Source organism: Glandiceps talaboti, chromosome 6 (assembly GCF_964340395.1).
Source record: "Glandiceps talaboti chromosome 6, keGlaTala1.1, whole genome shotgun sequence".
Classification (NCBI taxonomy): domain Eukaryota; kingdom Metazoa; phylum Hemichordata; class Enteropneusta; family Spengelidae; genus Glandiceps; species Glandiceps talaboti.
In genome coordinates, this window is record NC_135554.1 from 1,620,422 (window position 1) to 1,647,803 (window position 27,382).

Here is a 27,382-nt window from a genome sequence, read left to right on the forward strand (position 1 = left end):
AAAATACACAGATAACAAAATAGAGATTCCAATTAATAACTATATCATGGCCAATGTTATAATACACAGATAACCAAATAGAGATTCCAATTAATTAACTATATCATGGCCAATGTTATAATACACAGATAACCAAATAGAGATTCCAATTAATTAACTATATCATGGCCAATGTTATAATACACAGATAACCAAATAGAGATTCCAATTAATAACTATATTATGGCCAATGTTATAATACACAGATAACCAAATAGAGATTCCAATTAATTAACTATATCATGGCCAATGTTACAATACACAGATAACCAAATAGAGATTCCAATTAATTAACTATATTATGGCCAATGTTATAATACACAGATAACCAAATAGAGATTCCAATTAATTAACTATATTATGGCCAATGTTATAATACACAGATAACCAAATAGAGATTCCAATTAATTAACTATATCATGGCCAATGTTACAATACACAGATAACCAAATAGAGATTCCAATTAATAACTATATTATGGCCAATGTTATAATGCACAGATAACCAAATAGAGATTCCAATTAATTAACTATATCATGGCCAATGTTATAAGACACAGATAACCAAATAGAGATTCCAATTAATAACTATATCATGGCCAATGTTATAATACACAGATAACCAAATAGAGATTCCAATTAATTAACTATATCATGGCCACTGTTATAATGCACAGATAACCAAATAGAGATTCCAATTAATTAACTATATCATGGCCAATGTTATAAGACACAGATAACCAAATAGAGGTTCCAATTAATTAACTATATCATGCTAATGTTAAAATACACAGATAACAAAATAGAGATTCCAATTAATTAACTATATCATGGCCAATGTTATAATACACAGATAACCAAATAGAGATTCCAATTAATTAACTATATCATGGCCAATGTTATAATACACAGATAACCAAATAGAGATTCCAATTAATTAACTATATCATGGCCAATGTTATAATACACAGATAACCAAAAGAGATTCCAATTATATTATACATCAACAGCTAATGCAAACAGGGATAGTAAGAAAAAGTCTGATCTTGAACCTGGACTCTGGAATCGCCTAAAAACATGTCTAAAATGACAAAGCAGTCTTGATTCTTCAGCTCCTTGATGCGTTGCCTCATCAAAATATCTTGACAGACTACTTTTAAATCTCAGACTTGTCAACATTTGCCTCCGAAAACGCAAAAAACCAAGAACACTACAAAAAGCGTTCTCTTGTCGAAGTCAGCCATGTTGACAATGGTACAGTGCTGACATGACTGAGTGCACTGTTTTTGTCCTTGTCTGGAAGGAGACACAAAGCAATGTGGACGCAACCCAAAAGTTAATCTGGGATTAATTTGTTTACTGTGACCAGGTCATGGCCAAGATTTTCAGTAGTGTGAATGAAGTATACATGTATACGTATGTACCCTATTAGAGGACGAGAACTATCTAAACTGATCGCAGACTAATTCACATATAGTAAATAAACAAGATGAACTATGTACCCAATTTGAAGACCTTCACTTTGACCTTGACTTCTATCTTCTTCGTGCACATTCACAACTCTAATGTGCATGGGCTAAACCAAACTTGGCACAAATATCAGACACAGTAGTCCACCTATGCACATTGCTTTGTTTCATGACCTTCACAATAATGAATAATTGGCAGCAATATTTGTCATAAAAAATGCAGAATATGAATTACTAAATTAAAAGTTGAAATGTGGGGTTGAATATGTGCTCGACGAAGACCTGATCTATGTATAACAACTTTCACTTGACCAGAAACACTTTACTATTTATTGTATATATCAGTAACTTCCATATTTTAGCAAAAACATATCGTCAAATTTGTTAACAAGTGGTGTTTGCAGAGTTACTTTGAACAATGATAACATATTTGTAGGTGCATGCTAATTGCAATAGGTAGCATTGGCCATCTTCCCTCTCCACTATGGTTCTTCTTTATTTCAAATAGTGAGACTGTGAACAGTTTCATGCACACAGATTTTGGGAATACAATCCACGTATACCCTTACTAATGACTATAAAAGGTACTGAAAACAACTTTAAATCATTAAATGCAACCTACGTCTTGTCTATGCTGTCATTTCTTGTCTTACGTTTGCTCGAGCCACAAAACGTATGATATGACAGCTGTTTAAGGTATTAGACCACCCTAAATTACAATTACAGAATATAGTATTTCATTTTAGTATTTGACATTTAATACTCCATAAACAAGACATATTTTGAAAGCTATGAATCTCCTCTACGCATTTATTTTTTCAACACGTTAAAAAAGTGAAAGTTGGTCACGTGACATTGGAATAATTAGTGGAGTTCAAACTTTGCATCAGCGGCAGTTTTCAGAATGTGAACTGTTGAAGTGTTGTCATGTCTTACCTTCATACCAACAGCACCACAACCCAACCACAGTGCTTCCATCAAGTGGGGTTTCTCTTTGCTGGATCCTATAGGAGCCCACATGTTTTCAACTGATGATGCTAATACTACTGGTGCAAGGAAAGGAAGCTGTACAGATACAACACATAGTTGAGTTACAGATGCAACACATAGTTGAGTTACAGATGCAACACATAGTTGAGTTACAGATGCAACACATAGTTCAGTCACAGATACAACACATAGTTCAGTCACAGATGCAACACATAGTTCAGTCACAGATACAACACATAGTTCAGTCACAGATACAACACATAGTTGAGTTACAGATGCAACACATAGTTGAGTTACAGATACAACACATAGTTCAGTTACTGATACAACACATAGTTGAGTTACAGATACAATACATAGTTGAGTTACAGATACAACACATAGTTCAGTTACTGATACAACACATAGTTGAGTTACAGATACAATACATAGTTGAGTTACAGATACAACACATATTTCAGTTACTGATACAACACATAGTTCAGTTACTGATACAACACATAGTTGAGTTACAGATACAATACATAGTTCAGTTACTGATACAACACATAGTTCAGTTACTGATACAACACATAGTTGAGTTACAGATACAACACATAGTTGAGTTACAGATACAACACATACTTCTGTTACAGATACAACACATAGTTCAGTTAAATGAATCAAGAATAATTAGAGCTCCATATAAATAATAATTTCTTTCTTTTATCTATGAATTTGATACACTCCTAGAGTTCATAATAAATTCATAGTTACTTCTGTTTACTCTAATGGTGATGCTGAGGTATCCATAGCTGTAAAATAGCCTTACCTCTTGGGAAGCTTTCTTTTTCTCAGTTTCTTTGTGCAGTGGTTTGGTTCGATCTCTCTGCAGCATTAGTAATCTTCCTGATACATTCACAATTAGACTTTCAGCTTCTCTACTCTGTGATGGTGTTTTACTGGAAGCTGTCAAAAGTTACATTACATTACATTACATTACATTACATTACATGACATGACATGACATACATGTGCATATCCATTTTCGTCAATGGGATTCTATGAATACCCAACACAACATACTTGGGGAATTGTCCTTTAGAATTTGTCTCTTACCCATAATGCAAAGCTCACTATTCAAAAGTGTGTGGTAAGAGTCAAAATAGGTGAGTAGCAGATGACCTTAGCAGACATAAAGTTACAATACTCTACTGTTTTCCTGTGTGAGTCTTTAAGACATCAAAGAGGGACTTTTTTGTTTGTTTCAGATTTGAATTTGAATTTTCTATGTAAAAATTTATACAAGTACATATTAAAATACAAGGTATAAAAATCACCGAGGATAACACATAAAAGTACTTTTAAAAACACTTATTTCCAATGTGGTCATCATAGAAAATGCCATGGCAACAACGGTACAAAAAAATACCACCAATGGCATTGTAGCACAACTGTACAGTCTTTAATAATGTTGACCCACCTGCTGATCCAAGCTAGGTATAGGTGTTTATTTGCTGAATGATTATCCAGTTGCCTAACCAACCCTGTTGTTATCTTTGCAATATACACGATCATTTGGCTGTTGCTATGGGTGTAGTCTTGTTGCTAGGTATATTTACATACACTTTTTGAACGTTTAAACATTTGTCTATTAAAGATGAGATGCAGGTTCATTGGTGAATTTGTCCTTTGTTTTGTTTGCTCATTATGAAGCTTCATACATAGTATGTTCCATCATTTTGTTAAAAGATTTTTTGAAAATCAATTATTTTTTCCACCAATAAATTTGAAAAGAAAAAAATACCGCCAATGGCGTTGTAGCACAACTGTAGTTTTTAAAAATGTTTATCCATATGCTAGTCTATGTTGCTATGGGCGTGGTCTTGTTGCTAGGAAAATTTACATACATTTTTTGAATGTTTATTCAATTGTCTATTAAACCCTGTTGTTATCTTTGTGAAATACACCACCGTTTGGCTGTTGCTATGGGCGTGGTCATGGTTACTAGGGTATTTGCATACATTTTTTGAATGTTTATTCATCTGTCTTTCTATTCCTGTTGTTATCTTTGCAATATACGTGATTATTTGGCTGTTGTTATGGGCGTGGTCTTGTTGCTATGCAAATTTACATACATTTTTTGAATGTTTACTCACTTGCTTACCAGATGATGTTGTTATTTGACCAAAATATACTGCCATTTGGTTGTTGCTAAAGGGTGTGGTCATGGTTGCTAGGGCCAATTTTGTCAAAATGTTTTTAAGAAAATCTGCAGAATAACAGTTTCAGAAACATCTTGCCAAGTTTCAGACTAATTGACCAAGTACTTTTTGAGATATAAGTTTTTGACCAAAAATGAACATTTTTACACCTAATTTGCATATCACTCATGGAATCATGGTATGCTTAATATTTCTTCGTCCACACATCCCTAGATACATTCCCATTAAATTTCAGCCCAATCTGCTCAGTAGTTTTAGAATTAAAGATTTTTAACCAAAAAGACACATTTTTAGCCCTAATTTGCATATCACTGATGGAATCATCCCGTCATGAACAAATCTTACTTTACACCCCCTTAAGAATGTTCCCACCAAATTTCGCACCAATCTCCCCAGTAGTTTCTGAGTTTAAGTTTTTTGACCAAAAATCACATTTTTTGACCCAAATCACACACCTGTGATGCGATCATTTTGATTTGAACAATTTCCCAACTAGACACCCAAAGTAATGGACCCACCAAATATCGTGGCAATCGGTTCAGCGGTTTTTGACTTTAAGTTGTTTACACACACACACACACACATCCACACACACAGACAGACAGACAGACGCCGGGCGATCCCTATAGCACTACTGAACAAGTTCAGTTGTGCTAAAAATGACATGAACTCTAACGCGATGTGTTTTATATGGTTTCATTCCTGAATGTTTATGTCCAAAGATTTGAATATGTAAAGAAGATTGAATACAGCAGAGTGTGCTTACATATGCAAACAAGTCATTGAGAATGACATAGTCCCCGCTATGATTGGGTTTTAAGGAATTATCACTACTCTGATCACTCAACAACACTTGTGAACCTAAATCAAACAGACTTAGATATGTTGTGTCTGCTCGTTGGACATAGAACATGCCTACTCATGTTGTGTCTCCTCATTGGACATGGGACATGCCTACTCTTCAAGATGACGTGATGGAATAAACCATTCAACAATAAAGGATGGGTCGGGTACGGGGGAGGGGGGGGGGGGGAACCTGTTCAAGCATGTCTGAGTTATGGCTATGGACATGAAAACTGCATCAACAAAATTGCTGCCATATCGGATTGTATCACGACGAAAATGGATATGTATAAAATTGGATAGCTGTTTCCATGGAAACATATGGTAGGCGTGAAAATTATGTTTTCATTATATACACATACATCTCACAAATAACATAAATCTGATAAATATCTTTTTATTTTGCACATTGACCCCACTACCAAGGGTAGTTTGCCATGCTGAGTTCAAAAAAAGTGGTCAAAAAATGTGTCACTCAGAGTGGGAGACTATTCCAAAGACCAATGCCTGCACAGGCGAATGAACTCTTACCCACACCCGAGTCTTGGAATTACACATGACAGTTCACTCACTCTTTTAGTTTTGCTAACTAGAGACTGAAATCAACGTCTCTACAAATAATCAAAATATTCTTCACAGTGGTTTTTGACTTTTAAGTTTCTTTAAGTTTTAAGTCAATCACATAGATAGGCAGACAAACAGATACATCAATGGACAAGACTCTTTATCATGTCTGTAGCATGAATGAACCTGTTTTAATCATACAGTGTCTATGATTTAGGGGGCGACATCAAAATAAAAAACATCGTAATTACGCGTCCTTACGAGTAGTGACGAGTAGTTACTATATTCATAAGTCTCGACGCATATTCATGTACTTTAGGTTGTAGACAATAAAAAGTAAACACCTATTGTCCGTTATTCATGAGCCCAAACTACGATCATTTACGCGTAGTCTTCATCGTGAAAAAATTAAGGAAAGAAAAAGATTTTCTTTCCTGTGCAAATCAGTTTCACGCTTACTTTTTTCAATGTTATTCATTCGATGCCTTCTATCGCATTCGTAAAGTCGGCTAGTCAACTAAGTGTTTCAGATATATTCAGGTGTTTACCTAATATGTCTTGCCTAAAAATACCTTGAAGAAGAATTTTTATTCGAAACGTCGGATTTTACATCTATTATTCGGACAGCCTCACAAGTTCCTTATGCACTTCTCGGCGAGTCAACAAACATGTCGACCATTTTCGTCTGGCTGGTGAACGGTGCATTGATCGTGTTAGATTCAAGTCGCAGGATTTGTCAGTTGAATTTGAACATTGTCCACAAACACAAATTAAAAACTAAAGCTTATCTTGCATTAATATATCGTTTGATTTGATTGATTTAGAAGTCACCTAAAAACATGTTGTTTCTTCAAAATTTTGAGGAAAAATGTCATTTATATAACAAAATTTCGGGTTACGAATAACTGAATACGTTCATCAGTTGGGTCTCTATGTTTATCTATTGACATCACACCATGTGTTGCCGAACATTGCAATTTCTCAACTCAACCCCATCATTTAGGAATGTTACTGTACTGAGAAACATAAAAGTTAGTTGTTGTTTTAGAATATATAAAACAAATCCCGTTATTAGATGATATAAAAGTCAAAACTGCACTTCCGCAACCCGGAAATTCAACAGCATTTCTTGGCCCTACCATGGCCGCCAAGCGTGAGCTTGTAAGTTGTACTGTTAGTTTGTCGACTGTGCAAAAAACAAAAAGAAAGTCTAACCGCGATTGATGCTTTGAGAGTCACACAATTGTACGATAATCTTCCTCAAAGATTTACTGTTAACCCAGGACTGTTACAATATTACGTCCATGCGTCCATCACAATAAATTTTGAATACATACCGTCGTGTTCATGAAAAGATTTACTGAATATTGAAACTTTGATTTCGTGTGTTCTGAACTAGTTGGAGACTCAAATTATTGTGTTTCCAGGGTTCATAGTATGGTTATAGAGAACACCAGCACTCTCACTTCACTACAATCTGATTAAAATCTGATGTGGTGAAAGTGGCTAGATGCTTTTATTTAACTCTATTGCCATCGCTTTGTGTCATTTGTTTTGTTCCCACATCTGAACCTGTGTAATAGACAATCCCCGTTGAATGTCAACAATATTGTAAGGTTTTCACAACCAATCAGTATGCCTCAATTCCTCCAGTGTGTGCAGCTGCCAATGTAATGCTCATCCTGATTGGCCAATCAAAAGTGCGCGATTCAAACGCGATTGTCTATTACACAGGTTCAGATGTGGGACAGCAGCGATCACCCAAAACAAAACAAACGACACAAAATGATGTATATATAGAGGTAAATAAAGGCATCTAGCCGCTTTTACCATATCAGATTTTAATCAGATTGACTTCACTAGTGAAAGTATGGTTATAGAAAACACCATAAGCACTGATGTAAATTCCTTGACTATGCCACACATGCACTAAACATCACGTGCTCCTGTTATATTATCATTAGACCACATGTTATCAACCTGATGTACGTGTACTAATAGATTTTTAAAGGCAACTCACCTGTTTCTGATCTAAGAGATGTCAGTGTTAGTGATATGAGAGATGTTGGATGAGGTACAAAATTGGCCAGTGACAGATCTTGGATTCTTGTCAGGACAGCACATGGATCTGATCAGAAAGAAAATTAAATAAAGACACCTGTATACTAGAATCTACTACAACTTGTAGTATGTACAGTACCATTGTACATACTGACATGAATTCTGTAGTCTGTACAGTACCATTGTACATACATACATACATACATACATACATACATACATACATACATACATACATACATACATACACACACACACACATACATACATACATACATACAAACATACATACATACATATACATACAAACATACATACATACATACATATAGTACTGACATGAATTCTGTAGTCTGTACAGTACCATTGTACATACTGACATACATACATACATACATACATACACACATACATACATACATACATACATACATACATACATATAGTACTGACATGAATTCTGTAGTCTGTACAGTACCATTGTACATACTGACATACATACAAACATACATACACACACACATACATACATACATACATACATACATACATACATACATACATATAGTACTGACATGAATTCTGTAGTCTGTACAGTACCATTGTACATACTGACATACATACAAACATACATACACACACACATACATACATACATACATACATACATACATACATATAGTACTGACATGAATTCTGTAGTCTGTACAGTACCATTGTACATACTGACATACATACATACATACATACATACATACACACATACATACATACATACATACATACATACATACATACATACATACATACAAACATACATACATACATACATATAGTACTGACATGAATTCTGTAGTCTGTACAGTACCATTGTACATACTGACATACATACATACATACATACATACATACATACAGTACTGACATGAATATAACACTGTGTATTCTATATATTTGCATACTTGAATCAGTGCACAACACAACATTGCCAGTTATAAAAAGATAAAAAGATAATATAGTTTGGCCACCAGGAGTGCTGTTTGCAATAAATTTCAATGGTTTTGTTCTGACTAAATTAAGAATTGAAAAAAAAACATTATCACGACATAAATATCAATAAACTAAAGGACCTTGTTAGTTTGTGTGAAAGTAACAATGATAATATTGAAGAGAACACCAAGTATGTACTTACATGGTTCATCTAGAGTGCCCTCTATTGATAATTAAAAGAAATTATAAATTTGGATTTGGCATCAGACTGTTAACCACTAGCCTACTGTGTACACTGTTTCCAACTACACTTATACAACTGGTCATGAAGTTACTATGGCAACAGTCTCAATGGTAACATGCATTAATATCTACATATATGATAGATTTAAATTTGTCTTGTAGTATGAATGTCAAGTGTTCCGAAGTAATCCATAATTGCATTTGAAAACTTGACAATGGTTTCTACGAGATTATAAATTGACTCAGTTAGACCAATCCATATACTGGCACACTAAAATAAATGTTAGTTGGAAACAGGTTCTACTAATGATATCAGATGCTAGAGTAAGACTACACAATAGGCTAGTAAAACGTTGGCCCTCTTCTTACAAAACTTATCAAATGAATGAAAATCTTCCTTATACCCCATAACCTTGTATCAACTCATAGACACATATACTAGCATGCATGCAATGTTTTACATTGGTTCAACACGTACACTATAAACCATGATAGCACACTGTAGTTGTATCAAAACTTGCATGTTTTATGTTCTACATTTAACTCTCAACCTAACAACCAATTACCACCTATTCCAACACGCTTTTCTAACACTGTCAGTATCAAAATCTATAATCAACTATTATAACACCTGTAATATCAAACTCAATTATCAACAATTCAAACACCTTAAATATGACATCATCATCATGTACAGTTCTCAACTCAAACTCTCATGTTTAGACGTGTGTGTGTGTGTGTGTGTGTGTGTGTGTGTGTGTGTGTGTGTGTGTGTGTGTGTGTGTGTGTGCGCGTGTGTGTGTGTGTGCGTGTGTGTATTTAATGTGAACGCACTCTAACATGTGTATACCAAAGTCTTGAGACATGCATTTACCATGTTTGTGCATCTATACGATATACAGTGTATTTCTGAGCTGAACACCCAATACTTTGAATTGTGAATTGTGTGGTATCAATGCTACCTGCCAATAACAGTTATATGTTTCTAAGAAGCCCCACCAAAAAGGTCACACAATTCATGCATACATGCACCAAATAAAAGATGTTGATAGTTTAATAAAATCAGCATGCACTGTCTTGTCAGCTAGCATTGTCTTGTCAGCAGACACTGCAGAGGGGTAACAATAACAACAAACATCTTTTATATTTCTTATGATAAAGAAGTGAAAGACATGATATCAAACATGTTACTGCTGGAAGGATAAAAAAGAAAACCGAGCAAAACAGATTATATGAAATAGATGTCAAGCAATATGAATAATTTCTATATGGAGGTTGGTAAAAGCAAGAATGTCAGTTTATTCATGTTTGTCACTCACAGATATAATACATTTAATTTATAATATGTCTTTATTGTCTAAAAATCATGAAATTCTTTACGGTTTCAACATCCTACCATTATAAAACCTCTTTCAAATTGTATATACAAGACAGGTTGCTAGTATGGACAATCTACCTTCACAATGGTTATATATACAGGACAGGTTACTAGTATGGACAATGTACCTTCACAATGGTTATATATACAGGACAGGTTACTAGTATGGACAATCTACCTTCACAATGGTTATATATACACGACAGGTTACTAGTATGGACAATCTACCTTCACAATGGTTATATATACAGGACAGGTTACTAGTATGGACAATCTACCTTCACAATGGTTATATATACACGACAGGTTACTAGTATGGACAATCTACCTTCACAATGGTTATATATACAGGACAGGTTGCTAGTATGGACAATCTACCTTCACAATGGTTATATATACAGGACAGGTTACTAGTATGGACAATCTACCTTCACAATGGTTATATATACAGGACAGGTTACTAGTATGGACAATCTACCTTCACAATGGTTATATATACAAGACAGGTTACTAGTATGGACAATCTACCTTCACAATGGTTATATATACAAGACAGGTTGCTAGTATGGACAATCTACCTTCACAATGGTTATATATACAGGACAGGTTACTAGTATGGACAATCTACCTTCACAATGGTTATATATACAGGACAGGTTACTAGTATGGACAATCTACCTTCACAATGGTTATATATACAGGACAGGTTACTAGTATGGACAATCTACCTTCACAATGGTTATATATACAGGACAGGTTACTAGTATGGACAATCTACCTTCACAATGGTTATATATACAAGACAGGTTACTAGTATGGACAATCTACCTTCACAATGGTTATATATACAGGACAGGTTGCTAGTATGGACAATCTACCTTCACAATGGTTATATACAGGACAGGTTACTAGTATGGACAATCTACCTTCACAATGGTTATATATACAGGACAGGTTACTAGTATGGACAATCTACCTTCACAATGGTTATATATACAGGACAGGTTACTAGTATGGACAATCTACCTTCACAATGGTTATATATACACGACAGGTTACTAGTATGGACAATCTACCTTCACAATGGTTATATATACAGGACAGGTTACTAGTATGGACAATCTACTTTCACAATGGTTATATATACAGGACAGGTTGCTAGTATGGACAATCTACCTTCACAATGGTTATATACAGGACAGGTTACTAGTATGGACAATCTACCTTCACAATGGTTATATATACAGGACAGGTTACTAGTATGGACAATCTACCTTCACAATGGTTATATATACAGGACAGGTTACTAGTATGGACAGTCTACATCTACCTTCACAATGGTTATACATACATTTTGTATTCTAAACTGTAAACATAGTTAATGTTTCACATTGTAACTGGGAAAGAAGTTTGACATGCATCTGCATTTTTGAAGTGAGAGTAACATAATTATAATTGAACCTCTATAAAATATTGTGAAGCCATTTCAAGTTACATGTACATACATAAGTGATGCAACTAAATCCAAGAGGACAACCATTGTGTCAACCATTGCAACGGCAGGACTCTCCTCTACTAATCAAACCATTTAGCTACGTAATTAGCTATTCTCAGAAAGTATTGAGATTGAAAAGTACTGTCATGCGATTTTGTGGGTTACAGATTAGTCTGTATTTTGACAGAATCAGGAGAACTCAGTCCACAATTAACTTCACACATCACCTATAGTCCAAGCACTTGTACTTCTGCAGTATCACCTCAATGTACATGTACTTCCACATGACTTCTCACGTTGACATGCCATTATATTTTCCCATAATTTTCCTTTCTTTTTTTAAAATATCAGCTAACACTGTTTCATGATGGATTTAAATATGTCATCCTTGGTAGTCAGTCAAAATGCTATTTTCACATACTGTCGCCATGTCACATTCATATTCATATTCATATTCATATTCATATTCATATGCAATTATCATATCACAATATGTTCCTACGAGTACGAGTACTTCAAAACAACTCAAGTGGTAAGTACTATATACATTGTACTTCAAAACGAACATTATACATATAACACACAGTGCAGTTTTGAACACCTATTGAGTCAAGTTAGGTCTCATAACAGCAACTACGTCGTCTATGAGGTCTGTCTACAAGGTCTGTCTATGATGTCTGTCTGTCTGTCTATGAGGTCTGTCTACGATGTCTGTATATAATGTCTGTCTATGATGTCTGTCTGTCTATGAGGTCTGTCTATGATGTCTGACGTTGTCTATGTCTGTCTACACCCCTCATTTAATGTCTATGATGTCTGACGTTGTCTATGTCTGTCTACACCCCTCATTTAATGTCTATGATGTCTGATGTTGTCTATGTCTGTCTACACGCCTCATTTAATGTCTATGATGTCTGACGTTGTCTATGTCTGTCTACACCATTCATTTAATGTCTATGATGTCTGACGTTGTTTATGTCTGTCTACACCCCTCATTTAATGTCTATGATGTCTGACGTTGTCTATGTCTGTCTACACCCCTCATTTAATGTCTATGATGTCTGACGTTGTCTATGTCTGTCTACACCCCTCATTTAATGTCTATGATGTCTGACGTTGTCTATGTCTGTCTACACCCCTCATTTAATGTCTATGATGTCTGACGTTGTCTATGTCTGTCTACACCCCTCATTTAATGTCTATGATGTCTGACGTTGTTTATGTCTGTCTATGATGTCTGTCAGGGTCATTTAATAAAAGTTATAGTCTGTATCTGCCAACAAATATTGAAACTTTTGATGACAAATTTGAAAAAACTTGGATACATTCAATCTAAAATAGATTTCTGAAATGACGATTCCTCATGATGTCTGTCTGTCTGTCTATGAGGTCTGTCTACGATGTCTGTATATAATGTCTGTCTATGATGTCTGTCTGTCTATGAGGTCTGTCTATGATGTCTGACGTTGTCTATGTCTGTCTACACCCATCATTTAATGTCTATGATGTCTGACGTTGTCTATGTCTGTCTACACCCCTCATTTAATGTCTATGATGTCTGATGTTGTCTATGTCTGTCTACACGCCTCATTTAATGTCTATGATGTCTGACGTTGTCTATGTCTGTCTACACCATTCATTTAATGTCTATGATGTCTGACGTTGTTTATGTCTGTCTACACCCCTCATTTAATGTCTATGATGTCTGACGTTGTCTATGTCTGTCTACACCCCTCATTTAATGTCTATGATGTCTGACGTTGTCTATGTCTGTCTACACCCCTCATTTAATGTCTATGATGTCTGACGTTGTTTATGTCTGTCTACACCCCTCATTTAATGTCTATGATGTCTGACGTTGTCTATGTCTGTCTACACCCCTCATTTAATGTCTATGATGTCTGACGTTGTTTATGTCTGTCTATGATGTCTGTCAGGGTCATTTAATAAAAGTTATAGTCTGTATCTGCCAACAAATATTGAAACTTTTGATGACAAATTTGAAAAAACTTGGATACATTCAATCTAAAATAGATTTCTGAAATGACGATTCCTCATGATGTCTGTCTATGAGGTCTGTCTACGATGTCTGTATATAATGTCTGTCTATGATGTCTGTCTGTCTATGAGGTCTGTCTATGATGTCTGACGTTGTCTATGTCTGTCTACACCCCTCATTTAATGTCTATGATGTCTGACGTTGTCTATGTCTGTCTACACCCCTCATTTAATGTCTATGATGTCTGACGTTGTCTATGTCTGTCTACACCCCTCATTTAATGTCTATGATGTCTGACGTTGTCTATGTCTGTCTACACCCCTCATTTAATGTCTATGATGTCTGATGTTGTTTATGTCTGTCTACACCCCTCATTTAATGTCTATGATGTCTGACGTTGTCTATGTCTGTCTACACCCCTCATTTAATGTCTATGATGTCTGACGTTGTCTATGTCTGTCTACACCCCTCATTTAATGTCTATGATGTCTGACGTTGTCTATGTCTGTCTACACCCCTCATTTAATGTCTATGATGTCTGACGTTGTCTATGTCTGTCTACACCCCTCATTTAATGTCTATGATGTCTGACGTTGTCTATGTCTGTCTACACCCCTCATTTAATGTCTATGATGTCTGACGTTGTTTATGTCTGTCTATGATGTCTGTCAGGGTCATTTAACAAGCGACCTATCGGTCAGAATAGCTCCGCTGTTGTTTTTTTAATTTAATTTTTTATTTTGGTGACATGTAGAAGTGGTTCAGTTCTTCAGCTCTTTACTATGCAGTTTTGTTTTAGCGATGCAATAAAGTGGTCAGTGGTTTCATATGATGTCTCACTATAAAACACATTTTACACAGAAGTTGGTAATGTATTGTACTTTTATACCATAGTCACCATATTATAACAAAAAATTACTGTTAAGAAAAAATTGCACAAAATCTCAGAAAAAAAATGACTTGGAAATGCACACAAAAAAAATTTTCTAACAAATTTACCAAGTCAACAACATTCAACTTGTACTAGTTGTAGTAGATATATTTACATAGGGAAGAAATGTATTAATCGCCATCTTAGTTTCCGTACGGCGACAATCCCCAAGTACCCGAAAGAGAGTCATTCTCAGCCAACAGGGTTTGACACTGGAGTAAAAAAGTCACTATCCCACAGGACTAGTAAAATTGATAACGTAGTAGTCCTGCAAAAAAATTGGTGGTCCTATCTTTAAGTGCTTTCGCTTGTTCACTTAGGCTCTTCATCTCTCTTAGTTTTTGCTCTACTTCTAATTCACTTTTCCAAACCCCATCATATTTATTTCAAACCGTGTGTTGTAATTGAACTGTCTATTTCGTTGTAGTTGTTTGTGCATCATCAACTCCTTACTGTAATTTTATTCTCTTTTTTATGTTTTGGAGCTTCTTCTCTTTTTTGTTGCTTTCTGTGAGTAGTTTGTCTTAATTGGAGGGGGGGGGGGAGTAATAAGATGTTATGTGGTCTTATTTCTAGCTTAAATACTACATAACATTTCTGGTACACATTGATCTAACTATTGCATTTTTAAAAGACAAAAAATTACCTTCCCATAGAGCAAGTCTTTATAGTGTTCTCCTTAGTGCATATTAGAATGTATTTACAACATAAAAATAAATAAATTTGAAGGTTACCAGCAGTTACAGCAAAATTTTGTTACTAATTACATGTACAAGTCACTTCGTCTATTTTCGTGTCTATGTACTTCCGGGTTGACATAAACGTTAAACGTGATACAGTCGGCCCTATAATTACTAAGAAATGACAAAACCGTTCGCAAAATAAAGTTCAGGATTTTAATTTTTCAAACTGAATACCAAAACATGAACACGGAACACGGAACACGGAATCGTGTTACTAAGTAAGCTAGTTAGCAGTTTCATTGTAGGCTGTAAGTTGTACCGGTAAAAAAAAACGATCATCACATCATGTAGGAAGTACAAAAACATAGAACACGTTGTTTTCTTGCTGAATAAACTCACTGAAATAACAACACGGTCAAATTGCGTCTTCGATTTTGACAGCCACCATTGTTATGATTGAGCTTCACTAGTTCCGTTGAACGTGGCCGGGCGAACGCCGACATCCAATTTGTACAGCGTTTTTACAAAGGGAGCTCGTCAATAACCTACCGAATAATTAACTCAGAAACGTAGTTTAAATACTAACTGATCTAAGAATTACTGTTCAGAAAGACTACGCATCCGTACATAAATACGAATTCATGCGACAAAGATTTCAACTTTACTATTTACTTGTTACAGTGTAGAGGACTTATTGTACACATATCATCGTACAACTAATTTTATTGGCTATAATATTAGCTACATTTGAAAGGTCTCACTTGATTGGCTCATCGTTCGCTATTCCCGTTTTCAAGAGACATTCCGCCAGAATAAAGTGCCACGTAGTACAGCAATGGCGCGAGATCGTCTGTTGGGCGACTTTCCCACCGGGTGTGCTTTTCGAAAACTACACAACACATGCTTTTATGACACGGAATCATAGAAAATCTACCCCGTTTCCAAACTAATCGTAATTTTAACGCGAATAGACAACCGGAGTTGGTCAAAATAGCAAATTAAAAATCAAATGAATTTTACTATGACCGTGAATTCATCATATAGCCGGTGGTTTGAATTCTGAGCTCCCTGATATACCTATCGAAAAGTCACTATCCCGTCGGACTACTTGCAATGGGCATTTTATTTAGTAACCTTTACTGGTACATGGTCCTTACAGAAAGTTACTAGACTCGCGGGATAGCGGACCAGCGTGTATGTCGAACCCTTGCCATACGTTACAGCATAGACCCTCCTGGTTACAGTGGTAACACTCGTGCATGTTCGATTACCTTTCATAAAGAAAACACAACGAAATGGTTGAAGTGATCTTTTTTTAAATTTCTTTTCATCACAACAACAAAATCTGCGCGATCAAAAGTGTTGTAAACTAAACCAGAAAGAATTATCGGGCTGGCTAAACTTCCCGATGAACTGGAGTAAGGTCCAAGTCCAAGTAAGCCCCGATAGTACGTGAGAAAATCGTCTCAAACTAGCGATACAACTTTCAAAATATAACTTGACATGTCTTCATTTGTTAGAGTTATACAATTCAAGACGGGGTTTCACTCGAAAACAACAATTCTGTGAATAATGACACTGAACGCAGCGATTTCTCGGACGATGTTACCACTGCACTGTAACGTATGGCTGACAACGACTTGCTTCTGGGTTAGTCCCTCGTGCATCCGGGTACTTGGGATTGTCGTGCATTATTACCACATAGGCAATTTTGACGCTGTAATTTTGCCACCAATATTGATCGTACAAAAACAAAACTCCATAAATGAACTACAAAGTACTTTCCCTTTCAAAATGTGGTAATTTTAGAAAGAGTATTATCGTTTTTATTGACGACTGACTCTGTCAAAAACACTTCAGTTCAGGCATGGAAGACTTCTCACAATGATCATATACTGGAATGAACCATTCTGTAGGAGGGGTGGTGTGTGAATTGGATTTGAAGTTTACAAACCTTTTTCGAACAAATATTTGTCATTTGGGCGCACAATGCGTAGAATTAAGACTATAGCACATATTACATTGCTTGTTTGACGTCAATAGTGTCTTTTGAAAAGTTGCACTTTACCTAAAGTCTCGCGGACTGATTTCCAATATGGCGTCGGTCATTATGCTCATTAACATATTCATTTTTTTTTCAAATTTCAAAAAAAAAATCATAAAAAATAGAAGAGAAGACGTGCTGACTTGAAATTAACAAATCTAAGTAAGCTACCCCCTGTGCATCAACACACCAGATATCAAAGCAATCTGACTTAAAGTTTATGAGGAGTTGATGAAAAAGTCATTTTTGGAAAAAAAATCATAAAAAATTGAAAATGGCACAGATCAACTTGGCATGAACAAATCTGAATAGCCTCCCCCCAGGGAACATGCACACCAAATATCGAAGAATTCCGACTGTCACTTTCGGAATAGAAAGTGAAAATATAAAAGTTTGACGGACACCTATGATTCACTCTACTCTCTATACCTCAATACCCACCTATACCAAAAGCTACGCTTTCAGCTTTCGCTGACAGCGGAGCTAATAAAAGTTATAGTCTGTATCTGCCAACAAATATTGAAACTTTTGATGACAAATTTGAAAAAACTTGGATACATTCAATCTAAAATAGATTTCTGAAATGACGATTCCTCATAGAAGACAAAGTTCCTAAAAGACTTCACTTCTATGTGACAAATAGGTGAAATCAATACATGTCACTGTGCATTTCCATTATCCTTTATTTAATGAGCCCAAGATTGAAAAATAGCACCAATGGCGTTGTAGCACAACTGTATTTCGCTGTTGCTATGGACATGGTCTTGTTTCTAAGGATATTTGCATACATTTTGGAATCTTGATGAACTTGCCTACCCTTTCCACTTTTCATGTTTGCAATATCGACCATCATCTAGCTGTTGCTTTGTGCGTGGTCTTGTTGCTATGTATATTTGCATACATATTTTGAATCTTTAGTCACTTACCTACCCATCCCTGTTGTTAACTTTGTAATATGCATTGTCATTTCACTGTTGCTAAAGGTGTGGTCATGGTTGCTAGGGCCAATTGAGTCAAAATGTTTACAACAATAACTGCAGAATAATACCTCCAGAAACATCCTCACCAAGTTTCAACCCATTCCCCATGCAATTTCAAGATATAAGTTTTTGACCCCTTTTTCAAAATAATTTGCATATCGCTAATGGGATCATCACATTATGAATACAGCTACATCTACACATTCCCAGGTGCATCCCCATTAAATTTCAGCCCAATCTGCTCAGTAGTTTTGGAACTATATATTTTTGACAAATAAGACACATGTTTAGACCTAATTTGCATAACACTGATGGGATCATCATGTCACGAACAATTCTTAATCTAACACCCCTAAGAATGTTCTGACCAAATTTCAGATTGGTCTGCTCAGTAGTTTTGGAGTTTAAGCTTTTGACCAAAAATCAATTTTTTTTTTTACCCAAATCACACACACACACACACACACACACACACACACACACACACACACACACACACACACACTTTGCCATGCCTAAAGCACTATTGAACCTTATCAGTTCAGTTGTGCTAAAAAAGAAATTGTCACACTTAAAGTGTACATGCAAAGGTACATACTTTTTTTCGTAATTATGTTTATTTTGCCATAAAAATAAAGGAAATCGGGTTTGTAATAGTACAATATAATTCTAACACGAGAAATTGCGCGAAAAATGAGGCACTCTTGGCTCAGCCACAGAGCACCTTCAGGTAAGTACCTCTCATTTGCATATGGATAGGACAGGATTTGGAACTTTATGACGTCACTTCGGGAACACAAACGCATTCGTCAGTGTATCTTTACATGCAAAGCCATTATGGTCGAACCAGAAGGTCAACTTCAAAACCCGTTTTCGCCAGAACCCGACGTTGAATATTGATCAGATTCCTCAAGCGTAGAGCAATACACTCCAGCATTAACATCTGATGGTGTGATTTAGCCAAATTCATTCGAACCGACCGCTAGCAGTAACAATAGTTCCTCAGGTAGTGAATGAGTATGTCCTAGTGAAGCCGTGTTGTTTACATAAAGTGACGGCTGTTATCAGCGTCCTTTGTTGACATAACTATTCAATGGGTGGAAAACAGCTCCTGTAGACAATGTAATCGAAACGAATTATCTAATATTTCCATACCCATCAAACATACAGAGATGAATGAGAAGAGTTCCCCATAATATTCTCTCAAGTTGTTCAAATGTAGCGTGTTGTAACAGTACATTCAATCTATGACCATTCAAAATCTTCGCGAAAGTAGACCCACAAATTCGTTAGAGCAGAACGTTTTGTTGGATAACCGTCCCTCTTGAAAGCTATGTGTACACGTACTTTATTTCATTTTTACTGCGTTCATTACCATCCACACAGTGACATGAAGTGGTTTCATCTTCTTTCAAAGCACGGCCCATGTTCACTGAAGCCGGCCGTACTGTGGTGTTTTGTGTATTGTCTCCGACCATTTTTGTTTGAGTTTTTTATGGATAGACATGTCTTACGTTGTGGAAGTTATTTGACCTGGGAGCGTGAAGCTTAGTGCTGACTGTGCTTTGCTGTGTCCATCCACTTTTGACATGTGATTGGCATGACACGGTAATTGTTCATGTAGACAAAACAATGGAAACAAAAATAGCAACATTATAATGAGCGTTGCGTCTTTTTACTTTGATATGATTCCGACGATGTATGTGATGTATCACAATGAAAACGATCGACTCCCAGCAACATGGAAATCAAAACATACAATCGGACTACGCATTGTTTAAAAACAAATGCTATCGTAATGAAAATATTTTATGAAGCTAACTTGCTTTCTTGAAAACATCATTTCAAATTATTTTATTTGTCTTCCCTTTTTCGCTTTGATCATGGCTACACCGGTGGCGTGGAGAACCCCGGCCCCGGTAACATTTACCGACTTTCACTGTATGGCGTCACTGTCCAGTTATTACGTGATTTCAACTGCCTTCACCCATTATTACCTACTCAGTTATATCACTCGGAAATGTGTGTAGGGTGATGTTTCACTGCGGGTGCTGCCGACAAAACACCAAGGAACCATTCTTGTCGGAAGACTAAACTGGTACACCACAATATGTACAGTTACAGATAATACTATAATGCAAGCGTAATTAGTAATTCATAAGTAAACATTACACAAAGGCTTAGAAGGCTTTTGTAACACGTGGGACCTCGACACCTTTCGTGAGCTGGTTGCGGTGCCGAAGTTAGTCGAAGCACAGGGGATTAAGGGGGAAAGTATTTTTGCGACTTTCTTGCCAATGCGCGCAATATTTAGAGGTATGAATGCAATTTCATTTATTTTTATGGCAAAATAAACATAATTACGAAAAAAAGTATGTACCTTTGCATGTACACTTTAAACACCACAGTGTCTGCAATATGAAGGAAATAGTTTGATTTTGATAATTGGATCTGAAGGTCAAGTCAATAGTCAAAGTCATCAAAGAAATATGGCACCTGATATTCACGTGTGTTAGACAATTCAATTGTCTAGGACTCTATGTATTACAGTTTTTGAGTTATGCAGTAAATACTGATTTTTAACTACAAATATGGCCACCATTCAGTAAATAGTGATACAAGCACTAAAAGCAATTATAATATTACCTGCAAAGATAATTTATAAGAAATTGGCAGAAATTGTCTGTGATATGAAAGAAATGGCTTGATTTTGATCATTGACCATGAAGGTCATGTTCAAGGTCAAAGGTTACAGTCTTAAATGAAACCTTGTACCTAACAATTTTCAGGAGACACTTGAATGGAGTCTCTATAAGTATTAGTTTGTTTTGAGTAAACATCTATTCAAGTACATCTCATGAAATAAAAAACTGGTACTTACTAGGTTTAGTGTCTTTTCTTTCAATGTTATACAACGTAACATGGTAGTCACCACAAAAAACAATGAGAATATCTCGGAATACATTGACTAGAAGAACTTGGTAGGGCACTTTGGTTATGGTAGCAAATGCATTGTCCAAGTTACTGACTCTAGGATACAATCGTATCTGTAAATAAAACAAAACTTTTGTTATAATAATTATGTAAGTTATGATTTTCACAAATATAATAGAACCTTTTGAAAATTGCAGTTTTGATCAAATAGTACTTTTACTTCTTCTTACTTGAGTATTGCTGAAGGACAATATCAGCTTGACTTGTATTACATTGAGTATTGCTGAAGGACAATATCAGCTTGACTTGTATTACATTGAGTATTGCTGAAGGACAATATCAGCTTGACTTGTATTACATTGAGTATTGCTGAAGGACAATATCAGCTTGACTTGTATTACATTGAGTATTGCTGAAGGACAATATCAGCTTGACTTGTATTACATTGAGTATTGCTGAAGGACAATATCAGCTTGACTTGTATTACATTGAGTATTGCTGAAGGACAATATCAGCTTGACTTGTATTACATTGAGTATTGCTGAAGGACAATATCAGCTTGACTTGTATTACATTGAGTATTGCTGAAGGACAATATCAGCTTGACTTGTATTACATTGAGTATTGCTGAAGGACAATATCAGCTTGACTTGTATTACATTGAGTATTGCTGAAGGACAATATCAGCTTGACTTGTATTACATTGAGTATTGCTGAAGGACAATATCAGCTTGACTTGTATTACATTGAGTATTGCTGAAGGACAATATCAGCTTGACTTGTATTACATTGAGTATTGCTGAAGGACAATATCAGCTTGACTTGTATTACATTGAGTATTGCTGAAGGACAATATCAGCTTGACTTGTATTACATTGAGTATTGCTGAAGGACAATATCAGCTTGACTTGTATTACATTGAGTATTGCTGAAGGACAATATCAGCTTGACTTGTATTACATTGAGTATTGCTGAAGGACAATATCAGCTTGACTTGTATTACATTGAGTATTGCTGAAGGACAATATCAGCTTGACTTGTATTACATTGAGTATTGCTGAAGGACAATATCAGCTTGACTTGTATTACATTGAGTATTGCTGAAGGACAATATCAGCTTGACTTGTATTACATTGAGTATTGCTGAAGGACAATATCAGCTTGACTTGTATTACATTGAGTATTGCTGAAGGACAATATCAGCTTGACTTGTATTACATTGAGTATTGCTGAAGGACAATATCAGCTTGACTTGTATTACATTGAGTATTGCTGAAGGACAATATCAGCTTGACTTGTATTACATTGAGTATTGCTGAAGGACAATATCAGCTTGACTTGTATTACATTGAGTATTGCTGAAGGACAATATCAGCTTGACTTGTATTACATTGAGTATTGCTGAAGGACAATATCAGCTTGACTTGTATTACATTGAGTATTGCTGAAGGACAATATCAGCTTGACTTGTATTACATTGAGTATTGCTGAAGGACAATATCAGCTTGACTTGTATTACATTGAGTATTGCTGAAGGACAATATCAGCTTGACTTGTATTACATTGAGTATTGCTGAAGGACAATATCAGCTTGACTTGTATTACATTGAGTATTGCTGAAGGACAATATCAGCTTGACTTGTATTACATTGAGTATTGCTGAAGGACAATATCAGCTTGACTTGTATTACATTGAGTATTGCTGAAGGACAATATCAGCTTGACTTGTATTACATTGAGTATTGCTGAAGGACAATATCAGCTTGACTTGTATTACATTGAGTATTGCTGAAGGACAATATCAGCTTGACTTGTATTACATTGAGTATTGCTGAAAGACAATATCAGCTTGACTTGTATTACATTGAGTATTGCTGAAGGACAATATCAGCTTGACTTGTATTACATTGAGTATTGCTGAAGGACAATATCAGCTTGACTTGTATTACATTGAGTATTGCTGAAGGACAATATCAGCTTGACTTGTATTACATTGAGTATTGCTGAAGGACAATATCAGCTTGACTTGTATTACATTGAGTATTGCTGAAGGACAATATCAGCTTGACTTGTATTACATTGAGTATTGCTGAAGGACAATATCAGCTTGACTTGTATTACATTGAGTATTGCTGAAGGACAATATCAGCTTGACTTGTATTACATTGAGTATTGCTGAAGGACAATATCAGCTTGACTTGTATTACATTGAGTATTGCTGAAGGACAATATCAGCTTGACTTGTATTACATTGAGTATTGCTGAAGGACAATATCAGCTTGACTTGTATTACATTGAGTATTGCTGAAGGACAATATCAGCTTGACTTGTATTACATTGAGTATTGCTGAAGGACAATATCAGCTTGACTTGTATTACATTGAGTATTGCTGAAGGACAATATCAGCTTGACTTGTATTACATTGAGTATTGCTGAAGGACAATATCAGCTTGACTTGTATTACATTGAGTATTGCTGAAGGACAATATCAGCTTGACTTGTATTACATTGAGTATTGCTGAAGGACAATATCAGCTTGACTTGTATTACATTGAGTATTGCTGAAGGACAATATCAGCTTGACTTGTATTACATTGAGTATTGCTGAAGGACAATATCAGCTTGACTTGTATTACATTGAGTATTGCTGAAGGACAATATCAGCTTGACTTGTATTACATTGAGTATTGCTGAAGGACAATATCAGCTTGACTTGTATTACATTGAGTATTGCTGAAGGACAATATCAGCTTGACTTGTATTACATTGAGTATTGCTGAAAGACAATATCAGCTTGACTTGCATTATAACTATCCCAGATATTCCTGGTAGAATAATATCCTGACATTGAAATCAATGACAACAAACTCATAGACTGTCGACAGTCGTTCATGCCTTTTTTGCTACGTTTCATCTGAATCAAAGTCGTCGCCTTGCTCCGTAGCACTGAATACTAATGTGTACTGATAGGAACTGCATTTGCCGAAGGCACGAACAACTGTTCTTCCTTGCCACTCCCTCACACGATAACAGTAACAACATTTTTACTGTAGAACAGGTTTGACATTGGGGTCATCGTTTTCAAAGCTTGTCAATCAAAATCAACATGGCGTCGCTAGAGTCACCAAGCGAGTTAACATATCAAGACACATTGAGAAACTTGGATATTCACACATGAAAGTACTGTCATGCGATTTTGTGGGTTACAGATTAGTCTGTATTTTGACAAAATCAGGAGAACTCAGTCCACAATTAAGAAAAATAGCGCAAATATTGCATTGTCACACAACCTCGTGTTCAGGACAATGATAGATGTATAATTTTTTGAAGATTTAAAGTTGCAACCAAAACAAAATTTTTATACCTAATTCCCATTATCATAATCTAGCCAACCTATGTTGGAAGTGTACAAGACAAGTATAGCAACATCCTAATCAAACTTTAAAGTGATGTGTCTACAAGGTTTTGTACTCCTTTTTTTTTTAAAATCAATTTGGAACCAAGTCATACCAATGTAACAGGTTTAACTTTCTTGGTTGTCTTATTGTAATATTTTAAACACAAGCTACATTCAGTTTATATGGGTAGGTGATGAAACAGCTGCCTTACAACACATTACATAATCAAGTCATAAACCAAACTGGCCATGCTACATACTTTACCACCAGAGGAAATAGTAAAGTAAACATTATAGCTAATTAACAATATACTGTTCTCACTGTGTCGGCTATTAATGAGGACAAATCTACACATTCTCAACGAAGTTAAGCTCAATCTACTGGGTAATTTCAAAGTTGAAGATTTTTGAGGAAAAGCAATGATATAGAATAACACTTCTAGAAACATCTCACCAAGTTTCAGACTCATTCACTTAGTACTTTTTGAAATATAAGTTTTTGACCAAAATTCAATTCTTAGTATAAACACCATGAAGAATGTTTCACCCAAATTTCAGCCCAAACTGCCCAGCAGTTTTTAAGTTCTGGCTGTTGCTAAGGGTGTGGTCATGGTTGCTAGGGCCAGTTTTGTCAACATGTTTTGAAGAAAATCTGCTGAATAACACTTTCAGAAACATCTCACCAAGTTTCAGACTACTTTTTGAGATAAGTTTTTGACCAAAAATGAACATTTTTACACCTAATTTGCATATCACTCATGGAATCATTCTATGCTTAATATTTCTTCATCCATACATCTCTAAATGCATTCCCATTAAATTTCTGCCCAATCTGCTGAGTGGTTTTGGAATCATAGATTTTTGACCAAAAAGACACATTTTTAGCCCTAATTTGCATATCACTGAAGGGACCATCATATCATGAACAATTCTTAGTAAAAACACCATGAAGAATGTTTCACCCAAATTTCAGCCCAATCTGCCCAGGAGTTTTTGAGTTTAAGTTTTTTACCCAAAAATCACATTTTTTGACCCAAATCACAAACCGATGGTAAGATCATTTTGATTTCAACAATTTCCTAACTAGACACCCAAGGTAATGGACCCATCAAATATTGCAATCGGTTCAGAGGTTTTTGACTTTAATTTGTTTACACACACACACACACACACACACACACACACACACACACACACACACAGATGCCGGGTGATCCTTATAGCACTACTGAACTGAGGCTAAAACTGAGCTAAAAATCACATGCATGATAACAGTCCATGAGTTGGAGCCAATTGAGCTCCTTCAACTCGCAGCTAGCTAGTAGACTGTACACGTACAAGGCACCATAGACTAGAGAGCGTATGCTATGAGCATGACATTGTCAATGAAATTGCCGTGTTGGGCATCGAGGTTGTTCAACGACAGCATTTACAATGTCAAAAAAAACTGCACGGTTTCAAGCTTTCAAAAAGAAAGATAGGAAAGGTGAATAACTTGATTATGACCATCAAAATACATTTACGGGATCAAATTTGCACTGCAGTGTACGTGTATATGTGTTGAATGTTGAGTGAACTGTACGCAAATCATACGATAGAAAGCCTGTTATTATCTTTGTGAAATACACCAGTATTTGGCTGTTGCTGTGGGCATGGTCATGGTTGCTAGGGATATTTGAGACTTTTTTTGAATGTTTACTCAATTGCCTACCAGATGATATTATTTTAGCAAAATATAGTGACATTTGGTTGTTGCTAAAAGCATGGGCTTGTTTCTAGGTACATTTACATACATTTTTTGAATGTTTATTCACTTGTCTATTAATCTCTTGTTATCTTTGCAATGTATGTGATCATTTGGCTGTTGCCATGGGCGCGGTCTTGTTATTAGGCATATTTTATACACTTTTTGAAAGTTTGCTCACGTGTCTAAGAATCCCTGTTATCTTTGTGAAATACACCAGTGTTTGGCTATTGCTATGGGTGTGGTCATGATTGCTAGGGATATTAGCATACATTTTTTGAATGTTTAATCACTTGCCTACCAGAGGATGTAATTATTTGAGGAAAATATACTGCCATTAATTTTGGTTGTTGCTAAGGGCGATCGGTCTGGCGGTTTTTGAGTTTAAGTCGTC

At 35.6% G+C, this 27,382-nt stretch overlaps 1 protein-coding gene across 1 annotated transcript in view; it reads right to left on the reverse strand.

Annotated features, from left to right (window-relative positions):
* The window catches only part of LOC144436450 (guanine nucleotide exchange factor subunit RIC1-like), a 169,032-nt gene that overhangs the window by 79,276 nt on the left and 62,374 nt on the right, over positions 1-27,382 (reverse strand). The window contains exons 16-20 of the mRNA XM_078125248.1: positions 21,794-21,959; positions 9,362-9,382; positions 8,129-8,236; positions 3,309-3,445; positions 2,444-2,572 (exon numbers count right to left, since the gene is read on the reverse strand). Coding sequence (XP_077981374.1) covers positions 2,444-2,572; positions 3,309-3,445; positions 8,129-8,236; positions 9,362-9,382; positions 21,794-21,959 — 561 coding nt within the window. The remainder of the gene's footprint in view (positions 1-2,443; positions 2,573-3,308; positions 3,446-8,128; positions 8,237-9,361; positions 9,383-21,793; positions 21,960-27,382) is intronic.